The 14,607-nt window shown below is 41.8% G+C and overlaps 1 protein-coding gene across 2 annotated transcripts in view; it reads right to left on the bottom strand.

Moving 5' to 3' along the window:
- Window positions 1-14,607, bottom strand: part of Bmpr2 (bone morphogenetic protein receptor type 2) — a 122,274-nt gene that overhangs the window by 13,985 nt on the left and 93,682 nt on the right. For both annotated transcript variants that reach the window (XM_051153873.1, XM_051153874.1), the window contains exons 8-10: window positions 10,227-10,387; window positions 9,083-9,230; window positions 155-291 (exon numbers count right to left, since the gene is read on the bottom strand). In XM_051153873.1, the coding sequence (XP_051009830.1) occupies window positions 155-291; window positions 9,083-9,230; window positions 10,227-10,387 (446 nt within the window). The remainder of the gene's footprint in view (window positions 1-154; window positions 292-9,082; window positions 9,231-10,226; window positions 10,388-14,607) is intronic.

The raw sequence follows: 14,607 nt of genomic DNA, 5'->3' as shown, positions 1-14,607 counted from the left end.
ATACACCCACAGGCCAGAAGAGGGCGCCAGATCTCATTATAGATGGTTATGAGTCACCATGTGTTCGCTGGGAATTGAACTCAGGACTTTTGGAAGAGCAGCCGGTGCTCTTAACCACTGAGCCATGTCTCCAGCCCAGTTCTTGTTTTCTTACCAGGCTATTTTCTTTCCAGGCTTCTGGGAACTTGGGTCTCTGCTTTTCTCTCGACACAAGAACCTGCATATCCTCAAAAGTGGGATGGTTTCCAACTTCTGTCTGAAAAGCCATCTGGTATTCTGGTACAGACTCACCTGTGTATTTACAGAAAAGAATGGTAGGATTCCTGATTATTATAGAGGATAGAGTAGCAGAGGTGTTTCTAGTATCAAATAAGCATAGAGATCATATGTATTAAACCATTTCAAGAATATATACAAATTTCAGAGACGTTATTGTTGATTTGATGTGTTGTGATATTTAGATATCTCAAATTTTACTGATAAAAAAGTCTCGATGCTATACAGGTTAGTATTCTTTAGTGTTGGGGATCAAACTCAACACTTTGCTAAGTACATACTAAGTACTTGGACATGCTAAGCACATATGTTAAGACCAAGCCTTGGACATCTACCCCCCTCTGCCCCCAATACAGGGTTTCTCTGTGTAGCCCTGGCTGTCCTGGAACTCACAGAGATCCACCTGCCTCTGTGTGTGAGCCACCATGCCTAGCTTAACACTTTTTTTAAGTTAAGTTTCCCACCAATGAGCTAGACAGGTATTTTAAAATGGGTTTGACTGCTATTAAATTTAGGAGGGAAATATTATAAAGAATACTTAATGCTTAAAATTATGCCTGCACTGTAATGTCATATTAGAACACAGAGAAAATTACAGATTTAGCATGATTACATGCAACCAAATTTAAGAGGAAAGACTGTCCCCCTCAGTCACAGTCACAGAGGAGGGGAGTGAGGGGAAAATGGGAGGGAGGGAGGGAGGAATGGGAGGATACAAGGGATGGGATAACAATTTAGATGTAATATGAATAAATTAATAAATTATATTTTTTTTAAAAAAGAGGAAAGACTGAATAATCACCATGCCTTACTAGGTTATTAGCTCTCTTCTAGTTCAGCCAGAATGTATCAAATATTACAATCTTTCTGTTTTGGTTTGCTTTTGGAGATAGGGTCTCATGTACTCCAGGCTGGCCTCATATTCCTTAGGCAGCCAAGGGTGGCTCCTGCTGTTACCTCCTAAGGGTTTGGGTTACAGGTGTGCACTGCCACAGCAGGTTGCAGGGCTGGGGACTAAACTCAGGACTTCCTGCATGCTATGTGGCACTGCACCAAATGAGCCACACCCTTAAGTTAGTCCTATCTAAAAATGTTTATGACAACGACCATGCCATTGTTTCATTTTCCTCAGTCAGCACCCTACTAGTATCTGACAACTGTGTGTCACCAATAGGTACAATTAGCTGCTTACAATGAAATACTTCTGAATTTATAAAATGAAATAAAGTGTATTAATAAACATACAGAAGATCCCTTAGAATTAATAAATAGAAATCCAAAGGCCTGGAGGGGCGGTTCTCAACCTTTCTAACGTTGCAACCCCGGAATACAGCTCCTTACCTTGGAGTGACCTCCAGCCATGAAATTATTTTCATTGTTACTTCCTATCTGAAATTTTGCTACTGTTGTGAATAATAATGTAAATATTTTTGGAGATACAAGTTTGCCATGGGGTCATGACCCCCTGGGAACCGCTGGCCTAGAGGACTCTTGGCAAAGAACACAAGAGAGCTATAGTCTTCCTGGCTCCCCAGCACTCTAAAGCACTACAACAACAAGGTAAGTTAGAAGGGAAGGCGCTTAGGGCACTCTGGTTCTAATCTTGGCTTCATCTCTTCCTCGGAGAAGTCACACAGCTCTTGTGTGTTTCAATCTTCCTGTCAGCAGGACAGTAATGTCTGTCTTGCTTGTCTCGCTGGCACAGCGATCAAGCTCTAGTGACCCAGATGAGAGAACTAAACACGACAAGCTTCTGTTTCTAACAACAATGAAGTTATAATGACCCAGATGAAAACCCTTCTGTTTCTATCTGAATATTCAAAATAATTCTTGCCTTCTATCAGTATTTTGTTTTTGTTTTTGTTTTTTTTTTTGAGACAGGGTTTCTCTGTGTAGCCTTAGCTGTCCTGGATTCGCTTTGTAGACCAGGCTGGCCTTGAACTGTCTGCATCTGCTGGGATTAAAGGCATGCACCACCACGCCTGGTGAGCATTTTATACAATGTACAAATATTAATTGTATATTTCTGTGATCTGTGCAGCAGAATCAATTAGCAGAATACTGAACTGCACTAAAAAACAGGTGGCATTACTGCCTATTTTTAAGATTAAAGTGAATATCAACACTGAACTCTAAGACAAAACTAAAGGACTGAAAGATATTGGTTGTACAGCTCTTTGTTCCTTGAAACCTATCCCATATTGTACAATCAATGTCAATTCAAATTGCCTGTAGACTGTAGTTTACTAGCATATCTGATGTGCCCTGACATATGTGCACACTTCCCATGTATTTATTAGTCCCCTCCCCACCAAATGTTAGGTTAGCATAATTAGAAATTAATAATCCTATTTGATTTACTAAGATCATTTAAATTCTAACTTCAGAAGCTACTATAAGAAATTAATGTGTGGGCTGGAGAGGTGGCTCAGTGGTTAAGAGCACTGCCTGATCTTCCGAAGGACCCGGGTTCAATTCCCAGCACCCACATGGCAGCTCACAACTCCAAGATCTGACACCCTCACACCAATGTACATAGACTAAAGTTAAATAAAATATATTTTTTTAAAAAGACAAACAAACAAACAAAGAAATTAATGTGTGATTTTGTATAATACAATGACGCTAAGAACTAACAAAGGCTAAAAGGCAGCAGAGTCTGTAAGCTGCTTGCCATGCACACACGGGGCCCCGAGTTAGGTTGCTAGCATCTATATAGAAAGCCCACCCAGGTGATATGTGCTAGCACTGGGGAGGTGGAGACGGGCAGATGACTGGGGCTCCAGAGCCGCAGCCTAATTTAACCAGCATGCTCCAGCCACAGTGAGAGACCCTCCTTCAAAAAATGAGGACAGCTTCTGAGGAATGATCCCTGAGGTTGGCTCTGTCCTCGATGTGCACAGGCACACGTGTTTGTGTGTAAGCATACACACAAACACACACACTCCCTCTCTCCCTCCTCAAAGAAAATTCCACTAAATATTAATGGTTCTAAGTCTAGTTTTTCAATAGACAATTATTTGAGCTAACTTTACTGTGGACATAAAGATGTTAATCTCCCATGATGATGAGAGATAGATTTTCTTAAAACTTTACCATCACTGGGCTGCTCAAGGGAAGTCCTATAATCTCATTTTCTTTTAAGCTGTTTAGAAGACACCAAATATTTGGCCCTATCATTTAACATTCCTCTTACCTCATCTGGATGGGTTAAATGTTTATCTATTTTATAGAGGCATTTTTGGTTCCCTTCCCAAATGATTTTATTCTTTTTCTTCTTTCTCTTGTCTTTTTTCTTTCCTCCTTCATTTAAACACTGTAGCACTTTTTTCTTCCCTTATGCTAAGACACACAACTCATTTATTTTAAATATTTTATAGAATCAACCTTCATTACATATTTTCTTTCAACATTAAAACATATTTTACATTTTGAGATAAACTAAGAATATACAAAATTTATAATTATTATATAATATTCTTTAGGTTTAAATTTTTTAGTTTATTTGCTTGAGTGCTTTGCTTGCTTGTATGTACATGTACTCTGTGTGTGTGTGTGTGTGTGTGTGTGTGCCGGGTATCTGCAGAGGCCAGAGGAAGCCACTAAGCCCATTTGGTGGCTCACACTCATCTATAACTCAAGTTTCAGGTGATCTGATACTCTGTTCCGGCTGCCAAAGGCACCAGGTACCCCAGTGGTCCACAAACATACATACGGCCAAAACACTCATTCATAAAATAAAAATACGTAACCTTTAAAAGGTTTGAAAAGGCTGGAGAGATGGCTTAGTTAGGAGTACTGTCTGCTCCTCCAGAGGTCCGGAGTTCAATTCCCAGCAACCACATGGTGGCTCACAACCATCTATAATGGGGTCTGGTGCCCTCTTCTGGCCTGCAGGTGTATATACAGACAGAGCATTCATATACATAATATAAATATTTTTTTTAAAGTTTGAAAAGTACCCTGTATACCTTGCTTGTGTTTTTTTTAACACTTTTTTCTTATTCTCTGTCATATGGTTTATCCTCTTGATTAACAGAAGCTCCTCTTATAACAACAACAACAACAACAAATCATTCCTGAAGCCAGCAGCGATGGCACACACCTTTAATCTCAGCACTCAGGAGGTAGACACAGGCAGATCTCTCAGTTTGAGGCCAGCCTGGTCTACAGAGTGAGTTCCAGGACAGCCAAGGCTGAGCAGAGAAACCTTCTCTCAAAGGGGCTGGAGAGATGGCTCAGAGGTTAAGAGCACTGGCTGTTCTTCCAGAGGTCCTGGGTTCAATTCCCAGCAAAACATCATCTATAATGAGATGTGGTGCCCTCTTCTGGCATGCAGGCCTACATGCAGGTAGAACACTGCATACATAATAAGTAAATAAATCTAAAACAAACAACCCCCCCCCCACCACAAACAAACAAGACTCATCCCTCAGCTGTACTTCCTGGAGTCTTCTCAGTTACATTTACCGTCACTTGGTGTTTGTTTTCCCTGGTGCCTCAGCTTCCCTATCTCCCTGCTTCCGTCTCCTGGTGTTGACACTCCATGGCTGCCCAAGTCATCAACTTCAGAGACACTGATTTTAAAAAATTCTCACCATTTTCTTTTATTTTTTAAAAAATATTTACTTATTTATTATGTATACAGTTTTCTGCCTGCATGTGTGCCTGCAGACCAGAAGAGGGCACCAGATCTCATTATAGATGGTTGCGAGCCACCATGTGGTTGCTGGGAATTGAACTCAGGACCTTTGGAAGAGCAGCCAGTGTGCTCTTAACCTCAGAGCCATCTCTCTAGCCACCTCCCTTCATTTTTCTAATCATTTACCTTCCTAATTAATCTGCTTACTGAAGAGAATACCTCAATACTCAGTCATAACCAAATTTCCCCTCCACTCACTGTTAGAAGGCATCTACTCATAAATGTGTCTCTGTTGGGTAAGGAACTCAAAGCCTCATGCATACTAGGAAAATCCTCTACATACTGGAGGTACAGCTCAGCTTTAACTTCAACCACTTTTATCTTAATTTTCATCTTATTTTATCCATGTTTATATATATAAACATTTGGTTGGTTGGTTTTGCTGTTGTTTTGAGACATGGGTTTCTGTATGTGGCCCTAAGGGAAACGGCTCAGTCAGTAAAGTGTTTGCCTGAGTTTGGCCCCCTAAAATGCATTCCCCCCCCCCTTTGCCCTGGCCAACTGTAACAACAATAAAAAGACAGGCATGGTCGCATACAAGCCTGCACACCCAGCAATGGCAGGATGGGTGGCTCACACAGACTGACCCTGGTTGCTGGTCTAGACTACTTGGTAAAGTTCCAGGCAAATGAGAAATCTTGTCTCAAACAAAAGCAGAAAGGACCTGAATACTGGTTTCTGGGATTTTCTCTGCCCTCCATGTACCACACAGGCGAGCACTTGTGCCCACGTCTCTGTGGTCAGACATACATTAAAAATAATAAATCCTGGGGCTGAAGAGATGGCTTCGTGGTTAAGAACAGTTGCAGACAACCCGGGTTTGGTTCCCAGTACCTATATGGTGGCTCACAATCATCTGTAACTCCAGTTCCAGGGGACCTAATGGCTTCTGTTGATCCTCCAGTGGCACCAAGCACGTACAGGTGCACATTCACCCATGAAGGCAGAATACCCATACATATAAAATTTAAGTCACTTGTGATGCTCTCAGTAAGAATGTGCCTCCCTCCCCACGCCCCGTTGGCTCACATAGTCACGTGCTTAGTCATCAGGGAGTCGAATTCTTTGATAGGATTAGAAGCGTCAGGAGGCATGGCCTTATTGGAATGGGTGTGTTACTGGGTGTGGCCTTTGAAGTTTCAAAAGCCCATGGCCAGGGCGGGTCTCCCCATGGACGTAAGATATGGGATGCAGGATGCACGGCTCACATGTAGTTCTCAGCTACTTCCCTAGCACAGTGCCTGCTGCCACATTCCCTGCCATGATCATAAACTGCCTCTGAAACCGTAGGCAAGCACCCAATTAAATGCTTTCTTGGATCATAATTGCCTGTGTCTCTTCACAGCAATAGAAGAGTGACTAAGACAATCATGAAAAGTAAAAAATAGGGGCTGGAGAGATGGCTCAGAGGTTAAGGGCACCGGCCGCTCCTCCAGAGGTCCTGAGTTCAATTCCCAGCAACCACATGGTGGCTCACAACCATCTATAGTGTGATCTGATGCCCTCTTCTGGCCTGCAGGTGTACATGCAGCCAGAGCACTGTATACATAATAAATTAAAAAAATAAAAAATAAACAATAAATCCTTCAGTTACCTATCACTATTCCTTTTCAAAAATCTCCTTTTTATATCATCCTTCTGATTAAACAACATTTCACTTAGGTTCCTGGCTGCTCCTCTCACTGTCCCTCAGACCTCTAGATGGCTTCTGTAGAGCTAGACTCCTTTGAATTTCCTCGTAATGCTTATCTCACCCACATCCATGGCAAGGCTCTGTGTTCTGTGATGATGGTTAATCTTGATCACCAACAGGACTGCATTAAGAAGTACTGAAGAGGGGCTGGAGAGATGGCTCAGTGGTTAAGAGCGCCGCCTGCTCTTCCAAAGGTCCTGAGTTCAATTCCTGTGGTTCATAACCATCTGTAATGTGATATGGCACCCTCTTCTGGCTTGTATACATAATAATAAATAAATAAATCTCAAAAAAAAAAAAAAAAGGTACTGAAGAGGGTCAGGCATTCTGGGGTGTCTGTGAGGGCATCTCCAGACATGCTTAGATCATGAGAGCTGTGCTGTAATGAACATCCCACGGATTCATGCCTTAGTGACTCATAATATGTGACACTATTGGAAGGCAGTAAAAGGTGTGAGGTGGGACCAGTCAGAGGAAGGTCATATATACTGCCTGACTACTCCTGCTTCCTGTTCCTCTGCCACAGTTCCTGATATTGTGATGTTCTGCCCAAACCCAGGGCTAAGCAAGTGTGGACTGAAATCTCTGAAACTTCCTTTGGTTTCTCAGGTATTTGTACAGTGGCAGTAAACTACTCTAAGAATCTCAATGTAGCTGGGCGTGGTGGCACACGCCTGTAATCTCAGCTCTTGGGAGGTAGAGGCAGGGGGATCACTGTGAGTTTGAGGTCAGCCTGATCTACAAAGTGAGTCCAGGACAGCCAAGGCTACACAGAGAAACCCTGTCTCGAAAAACAAAACAAAACAAAACAAAAAGGAATTTCAATATAAGTCTCTTATACTTATTTTTTTATTGTTGTAAAATAATACCTAATTAAAAATCTGTTATTTTAATCATTTTTAAGTACGCAGTTTTGTGGCATTAAATACAATTCCCACTGTGTATCCACTGCCATTATCTGCCTCTTTTCATCATGCTGAGGTTCTACTCACTAAACAAATGTTTACCTCTAAAATGTAATCTTTTATAATCCTTTCCATTTTATTCAATAGTTTTAAAAATTAGCATACAAAATAATGGGTGGCTGCTGCTTCCTCCTCCTTTGTTTTTGTCAAGACAGCTCTTAACTCACAGAGACACAACCTCCCAAGTGCTGGGATCAAAGGTGTGAGCCAGCAGGCCTGGCAGTGATGGCTGCACTCGGGCACCTCCACACCCTTACCTCACTCCTCCCCCTGGCTTCCCACCTCCTGGTCCCCTATGTTTGCTTTACATGCACGCTATTACTCCTCTCCTTTTTCCTTCCTCCTCATGTTGAGATCTCTTCCTCTTGCGCTCTCTTCTCTAGTTCAGAACCTACACCCACACCTGCCTCCATAAATAAAAATTAGTATTTAGAAGTATGCAGATGAGAGAAAGAAAGCAGGCAATACTTGTCTGAGGTGGCTTATTTTACATAACATAATCATTTCCAGATTCATCCATTTTGTTAGTGCCATGATTTTACTTTCCTTTAAAGCTGAATAAAATTCCATCACATGCATGCACACACACTTTCTTTCTTCCTTTTTTTTTCTGTAGCCCTGGCTGTCCTGGAATGCACTCTGTAGACCAGGCTGTCCTACCTCTGCCTCCTGAGTGCCGGGTGTAACGGTGCACGCCTTTAATCCCAGCACTCGGGAGGCAGAGGCGGGTGGATCTCTGTGAGTTTGAGGCCAGCCTGGTCTACAAAGTGAGTCCAGGACAGCGAGATAACACAGAGAGACCCTGTCTCAAAAAACTAAAAAGATTACTTTCATTATTTCTAATTATATGAACAGGTGTGTGTGTGTGTGTGTGTGTGTGTGTGCGCGTGCGCGCGCGCGCGCGTGTGTGTGTGCAGGTGTCCAAACAGATCCTCCTAGATGGACCTGGAGATACAGGAAGTTGGAAGCCAGCAGAGATGGCTGATGGGGTTGAATCTGTGTCCTCTGGAAGAACGTGTTCTTAACTCCTGAGCCTTCTCTCCAGGTCCCAGAAAACATACTTTTCAGTAGAAATTAGCTGACCTTAGTAAGCTAAATTAGTATCAGCTCATTTCACCATGTATCAGAAGTATAAGCTAATTTTATGTGTGTCTGTGTATGCCGTGTGTATGTAGGTGCCTGAGGAAGCCAGGGCCTAGAAGCAGAACTGAGGGCTGACAGCCTACTACTGGAATGAAAGAAACTACTCAGATGAAAATCTGGGTAATTTTTTAAAAAACCTTTCTGATTTTCTATTCTGAATATTCAATATTCAGATGGCAATGAACTGAAAGTTCAAAGGAAAAAAATTATTGTATCCAATTGAGTTATTGAATGTAAATGAGAAAGAAAATACAACAGTATCACTTCTTAAAAACTGATGGCTCTCAGAGCAGCAGTTCCTACCCGGGAAGAGGTCTGTGCACCTCATGAACACCTCCCAGTAGATCAGGCCGAGCGCATACATGTCAACTTGCTTCAGAGCTGACTCACAGTCCCTCAGGTTCACGGCTCCTTCCAGCACTTCCGGTGCCATATATCGAATTGTGCCAACCTGGTAAATTAGGAGCGGTACTTTAAAGAAACAGAATGCAACACATCCTGAAGGACAAACATCAGACCAAAAGTTGTGTGTAAAATTAACTACTAACAATACTGTTTGACCCTAAGCAGGTAACTGAGACCTTTGTACACTATGCTTTAAAAATCTCTCCCTTCTTAATAGTTAAACTGCATTAAAGCTGCTTCAGTAAAAACTACTCACTGATGAGAAAGAACACAGTAATTGTTCCTATGCCAACTTTTAAAAACCCACAAGGCTGCAGGCTGCTCCCCAGTTAACTCTTAACCCATTGCCCACCTTTGCAGTATAGTCAATAACATGAAACAAAACTATCAAACATGGTAAAAAAATTGCAAATCAATATGCCCATCATTTAATAATTTTAAAAACTATAAATACACATGTATATGTAGATTTATGTGTGTGAACACAGAGAAGAGGGTCAGAAAGATGCATTAACGTTGTGAGCAGAGAGTAGACTGTCTTATCTCACCCAGCCTTGGTAGCCTGACTCTTGCTTAAAAAATCAATTTCTAGCTGGGTCTGGAACACTTGCCCAACATCTTAGCCCTCAAGAGAAGAATGGTAAATCCCAACACTACCAGAGGCAGGTGGATCTCTGTAAGTTCGAGGCCAGCCAAGGCTACACAGAGAACCGTCTCAAAAAAGCAAAACAAAACAAAAACCCAAACAACAAAATAAAATAAAAAAAGAGAATCTCAAAAAACAAAACATAAACCAAACAAACAAAACAAATACTTAAGTTCCCTTTTAAAACAAATAACAACAACAACAAAAAAACCAATTCCAAGATATTTGTCTATAATATCTGTTCAAGAGAGCTGGGATTTTCAAGATGGACTGATAACTTTACATGGTATTTCCTAATTTTCTAACTCCTGACCGTGTGTAACTGACAGTACACAAGGATAGCTGTTGTGAGTGTTATGGTTTTGCAGAACGCCAGCGTGATGCTTACAGACTCACCTCACTTATAGCCGCGTTATCTTCCTCCCCTGGGCGCACCAGTCTATTTCCAGTTAACCTCATGGACAGACCGAAGTCACTAATAACACATGTGCCATCATTTTTTACCAGGACGTTTCTGCTGTTTAAATCTCGATGGGAAATTGCAGGTTTATAATGATCTGTTTGGATAATTGCAAATACTTATTAATGCTTAAGTAGAGCTATCAGAGATTAAGTTAACATGCAGATAATGCGAACTATATACATGTAAACACAAGATTGTGCTACTTTCACACTCACTAGGAGTCTAAACGCCAGGGCTGGGGAAAGGAAAGCTAGCTGTCCAGGCCCAGGTGTATAGTCCTAGCACTTGGGATGCAGAGGCAAGAAGACCATGAGTGTGAGACTAACATAAGTGACACAGCAAGACTTCGACTCAAACCTAACCAAAGCCCCACAATTTCAACTTACCACTGTTTCCTAATAACCCCTCTTACATATAGAGTTAGCAAGTACCGAACAGTCGACTGAATCTGATAGTAAACACAGCTCTAATTTCTCTTCACTTCTGTCTTTTTGTTTTGTGTTAGTTGTGGCTGGTTGATTAGTAGTTGGCTGGTTTTTCAGACAGGGTTTCACGTAAGTCAGGCTGGTCTCTATGTAGCTGAGGACTATCCTGTGCTCCCGACTCCCCTGCCTCTACTTCAAAAGTGGTTTAATTACAGGTTAGTGCTACCAGGCCTAGTTTTCTCTTCATTTCTAAAGCACAAAAGGAGGTAATACCAACAGAAATATTTGCTATAAATAAAACACACAATTAGCCAGCCTATTCAGAACAAGCATCAATTGAGAAACTGTGGCTCAACTTTCTTAAACCAGCGTAATTTCAAACTACATTCTAAATTCTTATCCTTACACCCACAGGTAGGTGTAGCTATTACTCATCATTAAAGAGGCTTCTTTCTGTAGCAGACGGAGACCATTGCAGGAAGCCACAACTGGTCAGATGTGGAGAACAACTCACCATGAGATGTCCAGCTCCGACTCACATATAGGCACAACACAGTCCCTAGACTGGAGACTCCCCCAGCACACCTGTCTTCTATACAGGACAGGCAAGCTGTACCCACAAAAGCTCAACAATATGGTCGCCTAAAGAAGACCCGAACACTCTGGATCCTTCTATTTCCCCATTCTCCCATGCTTCTCTCGCCTAAAGTCCCAATAGGATGTCCTCCCCTCTGTCCCACTTTCCTGATAAGTGAAGACTTTCATGGGACATGCCCCTTGGGCTAGTGTCCAGATATAAGTGAGTATATACCACTTGACTCTTTCTGCTTCTGGGTTAACTCACTCACTATGATCATTTCTAGTCAATCCATTTGTCCACAAATTTCGGGAATTCCTTATTTTTAATAGCTGAGGGACATTTAGGCTGTTTCCATGTTCTGGCTATTATGAATAAGGCTGCTATGAACATGGTTGAGCATATGTTCCTCTTGTGTGCTGGAGCTTCTTCTGGGTATATTCCAAGGAGTGGAATAGCTGGGTCTTGACGAAGCCCTATTCCCAGAAGGTCCTAGAAACCTACAAGAAGAACCTTATCACAGGCGGATCTGGGCCCAGGGGTCCTGCTCAAGCTATGGTACCAGCCAAAGACTATACATGCAGTAAACATCGAACCTCTACCCAGATCTAGCCAGTGGACAGGACATTCTCCACAGCTGAGTGGAGAGTGGGGACTGACTTTCACACGAACTCTGGTGCCTCATATTTGACCACGTCCCCTTAATAGAGAGGCCTGGTGGCACTCAGAGGAAGGATAGCAGGCTACCAAGAAGAGACTTGATACCCTATGAGCGTATACAGGGGGAGGCGGTCCCCCTCAGTCACAGTCATAGGGGAGGTGAGTGGGGGAAAGCGGAAGTGAGAGAGGAATGGGAGATACAAAGGATGGGATAACTATTGAGATGTAATATGAATTAATTAATAAAAAAGATAACAAAATAAAGTATAGTAAGATAAAAAAAAGAAGACCCAAACAATGATATCAGCCTGATATGACAGTAAAAATGAGGGAAATCTCACACATCTCCACTCCTAGATAAAGAGCTATAGGCAATCAATGACTGCTGAAAGAGGAAAAAATGAGTCATGTAGAGTGAATACCCTAATTGGTTATTTAATACCAAGTGGTCAGCATTAAAAAACATACACAGGCTGGGCGTGGTGGTGCACGCCTTTAATCCGAGCACTTGGGAAGCAGAGGCAGGCAGATCTCTGTGAGTTCGAGGCCAGCCTGGTCTACAAAGTGAGTCCAGGACAACCAGAGCTTGTTACACAGAGAAACCTGGTCTCTAAAAAATAAAAGTAAACAAACAAACAAATATATGTACATATATGTATATGTGAGTATATGTATGAGGAACACTAAGGGAATTCAAGTGTTTGTTTGCTTGTTTGTTTATTGTTGTCTGTTCAAGAAAGGGTTTCACTATGTAGCTTTTGCTGTCCTGGAACTCACTCTGTAGATCAGGGTGGCCCCAAACTCAGAGCAATTCACCTGACTCTGCTTACTGAGATCTAGGATTAAAGGCATGCACCACTACACCACTACCCCTGGCTAGGAGGTTGTATTTATACATTTAAGTGTGTGTAAAACAATAGAGAAAAAAATGTTCCAATTATGTATATGGTATATGTGTATTTGTCTGTGCAGTTGTGTCTCTACGCCAGAGGTCCCATGTCTTCCACAATCACTTCTTTGCTGGGTGTGGTGGCGCACGCCTTTAATCCCAGCACTTGGAGGAAAAGGCAAAAGGATCACTGTGAGTTCCAAGCCAGCCTGGTCTACAAATTGAGTCCATGACAGCCAAGGCTACACAGAGAAATCCTGTCTAAAAAAACAAAACAAAACAAAACAAAACAAACAAACAAAAAACAAGAAGAAGAAGAAGAAGAAGAAGAAGAAGAAGAAGAAGAAGAAGAAGAAACAAAAACAAAACAAAACCCACAACCACTTCTTCACTTAATTTATTTGAGTCACAGGCTTATGGTACCCACCTTTAATCCTAGCACTCTGGAGGCAGAGGCAGGGGGAATCTCAGATCCCTGGTCTACATAGAGAGTTCCAGAACAGCCAGAGCTACATAGGGAGACCTTGTTTCAAACAAATGAACAAAGAAAGCGAATAGAGGCTGGAGGGGGGTCTTGCAGAGGAGCAGGTTTAGTTTCCAGCACCCACATGGTGCCTCACAACTATCTGTAACCTCTGCAAGCAACTGGCATACACATAGTGACCCACAACCATCTGTAACCTCCACAAGCACCAGCCACACGCATGGTGCACATACATGCATGCAGGTAAAAACATTCATACATATAAAAAGTTAATTGTAATTTTTAAAACATTTTTGACATAGGGTCTCTCCTGGAACCTGAAGCCATTTCAGCTAGGCTGCTAGCTGTGATCCCCTAAGACCCTCCTGTTTCTGCTCCTCAGTCATGGCGGTGACATGTGTGCACTGCAGTGCCCAGCTTTTTATGTGGGCTTTAAGGACTGAGCTCAGAAAGCACTTGACACACTGGACATCCCCCAACAGGACATTTTAAATATTTTGAAATAGTATACTTGGGAATAATGTTTGAGGTAACTACATGAAACTACAAATTCAAACATATATGATATTTAAAGTTTTGATAAAGCCTGTGCTACCATTAACTAATGTCTAGGAGAACAGCTTTGTTTAGGTGAAGAATTTCAGCCAGTGTGCTAGACTTGAAACCTTGCTGAATCGTGCAAACCTTGAAAAGGTAATTAGGATTATATTTTAAATTCTGTTTTAAGCCAGCTTCTAAAAGGATTTATAATATTTAAAAGTAAGGAAATACGGTCTAATGGCTAATGTGCTAAAACACTGAGCCAGGAGCATCAAGTTGCTGACACAGGCAATAACATGTCATTCTTGTACTCAGGGAAAGATGTCAAGTAAATGAGCCAATCAATTATTCAGAAGAAATTATTTATATATGAAGCATCAGCTAGAAAAGATGATCCATGCTATTATATAATGGAACAAAGATCTAAGGAACAGATACATTAAACTTCTCCTCACCAAAGAGGTCAGGGAGAGTACAAGAACACTGACAGGTCACAGTGTGACAAAATGTGGTACAGGGACTGAAAACTCGAGAAAGCAGAGACACGATTTTCACAGCCATGCTAATTTAGGGTGCCTGTGATCTGAGTATATATTGAAACAAAGTGAGAAAGCAAGTGTATTTAAAAGAGGTGCTTTGGACAACCAGCAAGAGTACATGAAAGTCAAGGAAGACTGTGGCTGTAACAGTTCTGAAATACTGGCCAAGACTGCCTCCCATTCTCACTTAAATAACAGAG

The sequence above is a fragment of the Acomys russatus genome, chromosome 12, assembly GCF_903995435.1.
Source record: "Acomys russatus chromosome 12, mAcoRus1.1, whole genome shotgun sequence".
Taxonomy (NCBI): domain Eukaryota; kingdom Metazoa; phylum Chordata; class Mammalia; order Rodentia; family Muridae; genus Acomys; species Acomys russatus.
The sequence above is the reverse complement of the archived record's forward strand: the minus strand, read 5'-3'. Positions and strand labels throughout refer to the sequence as shown.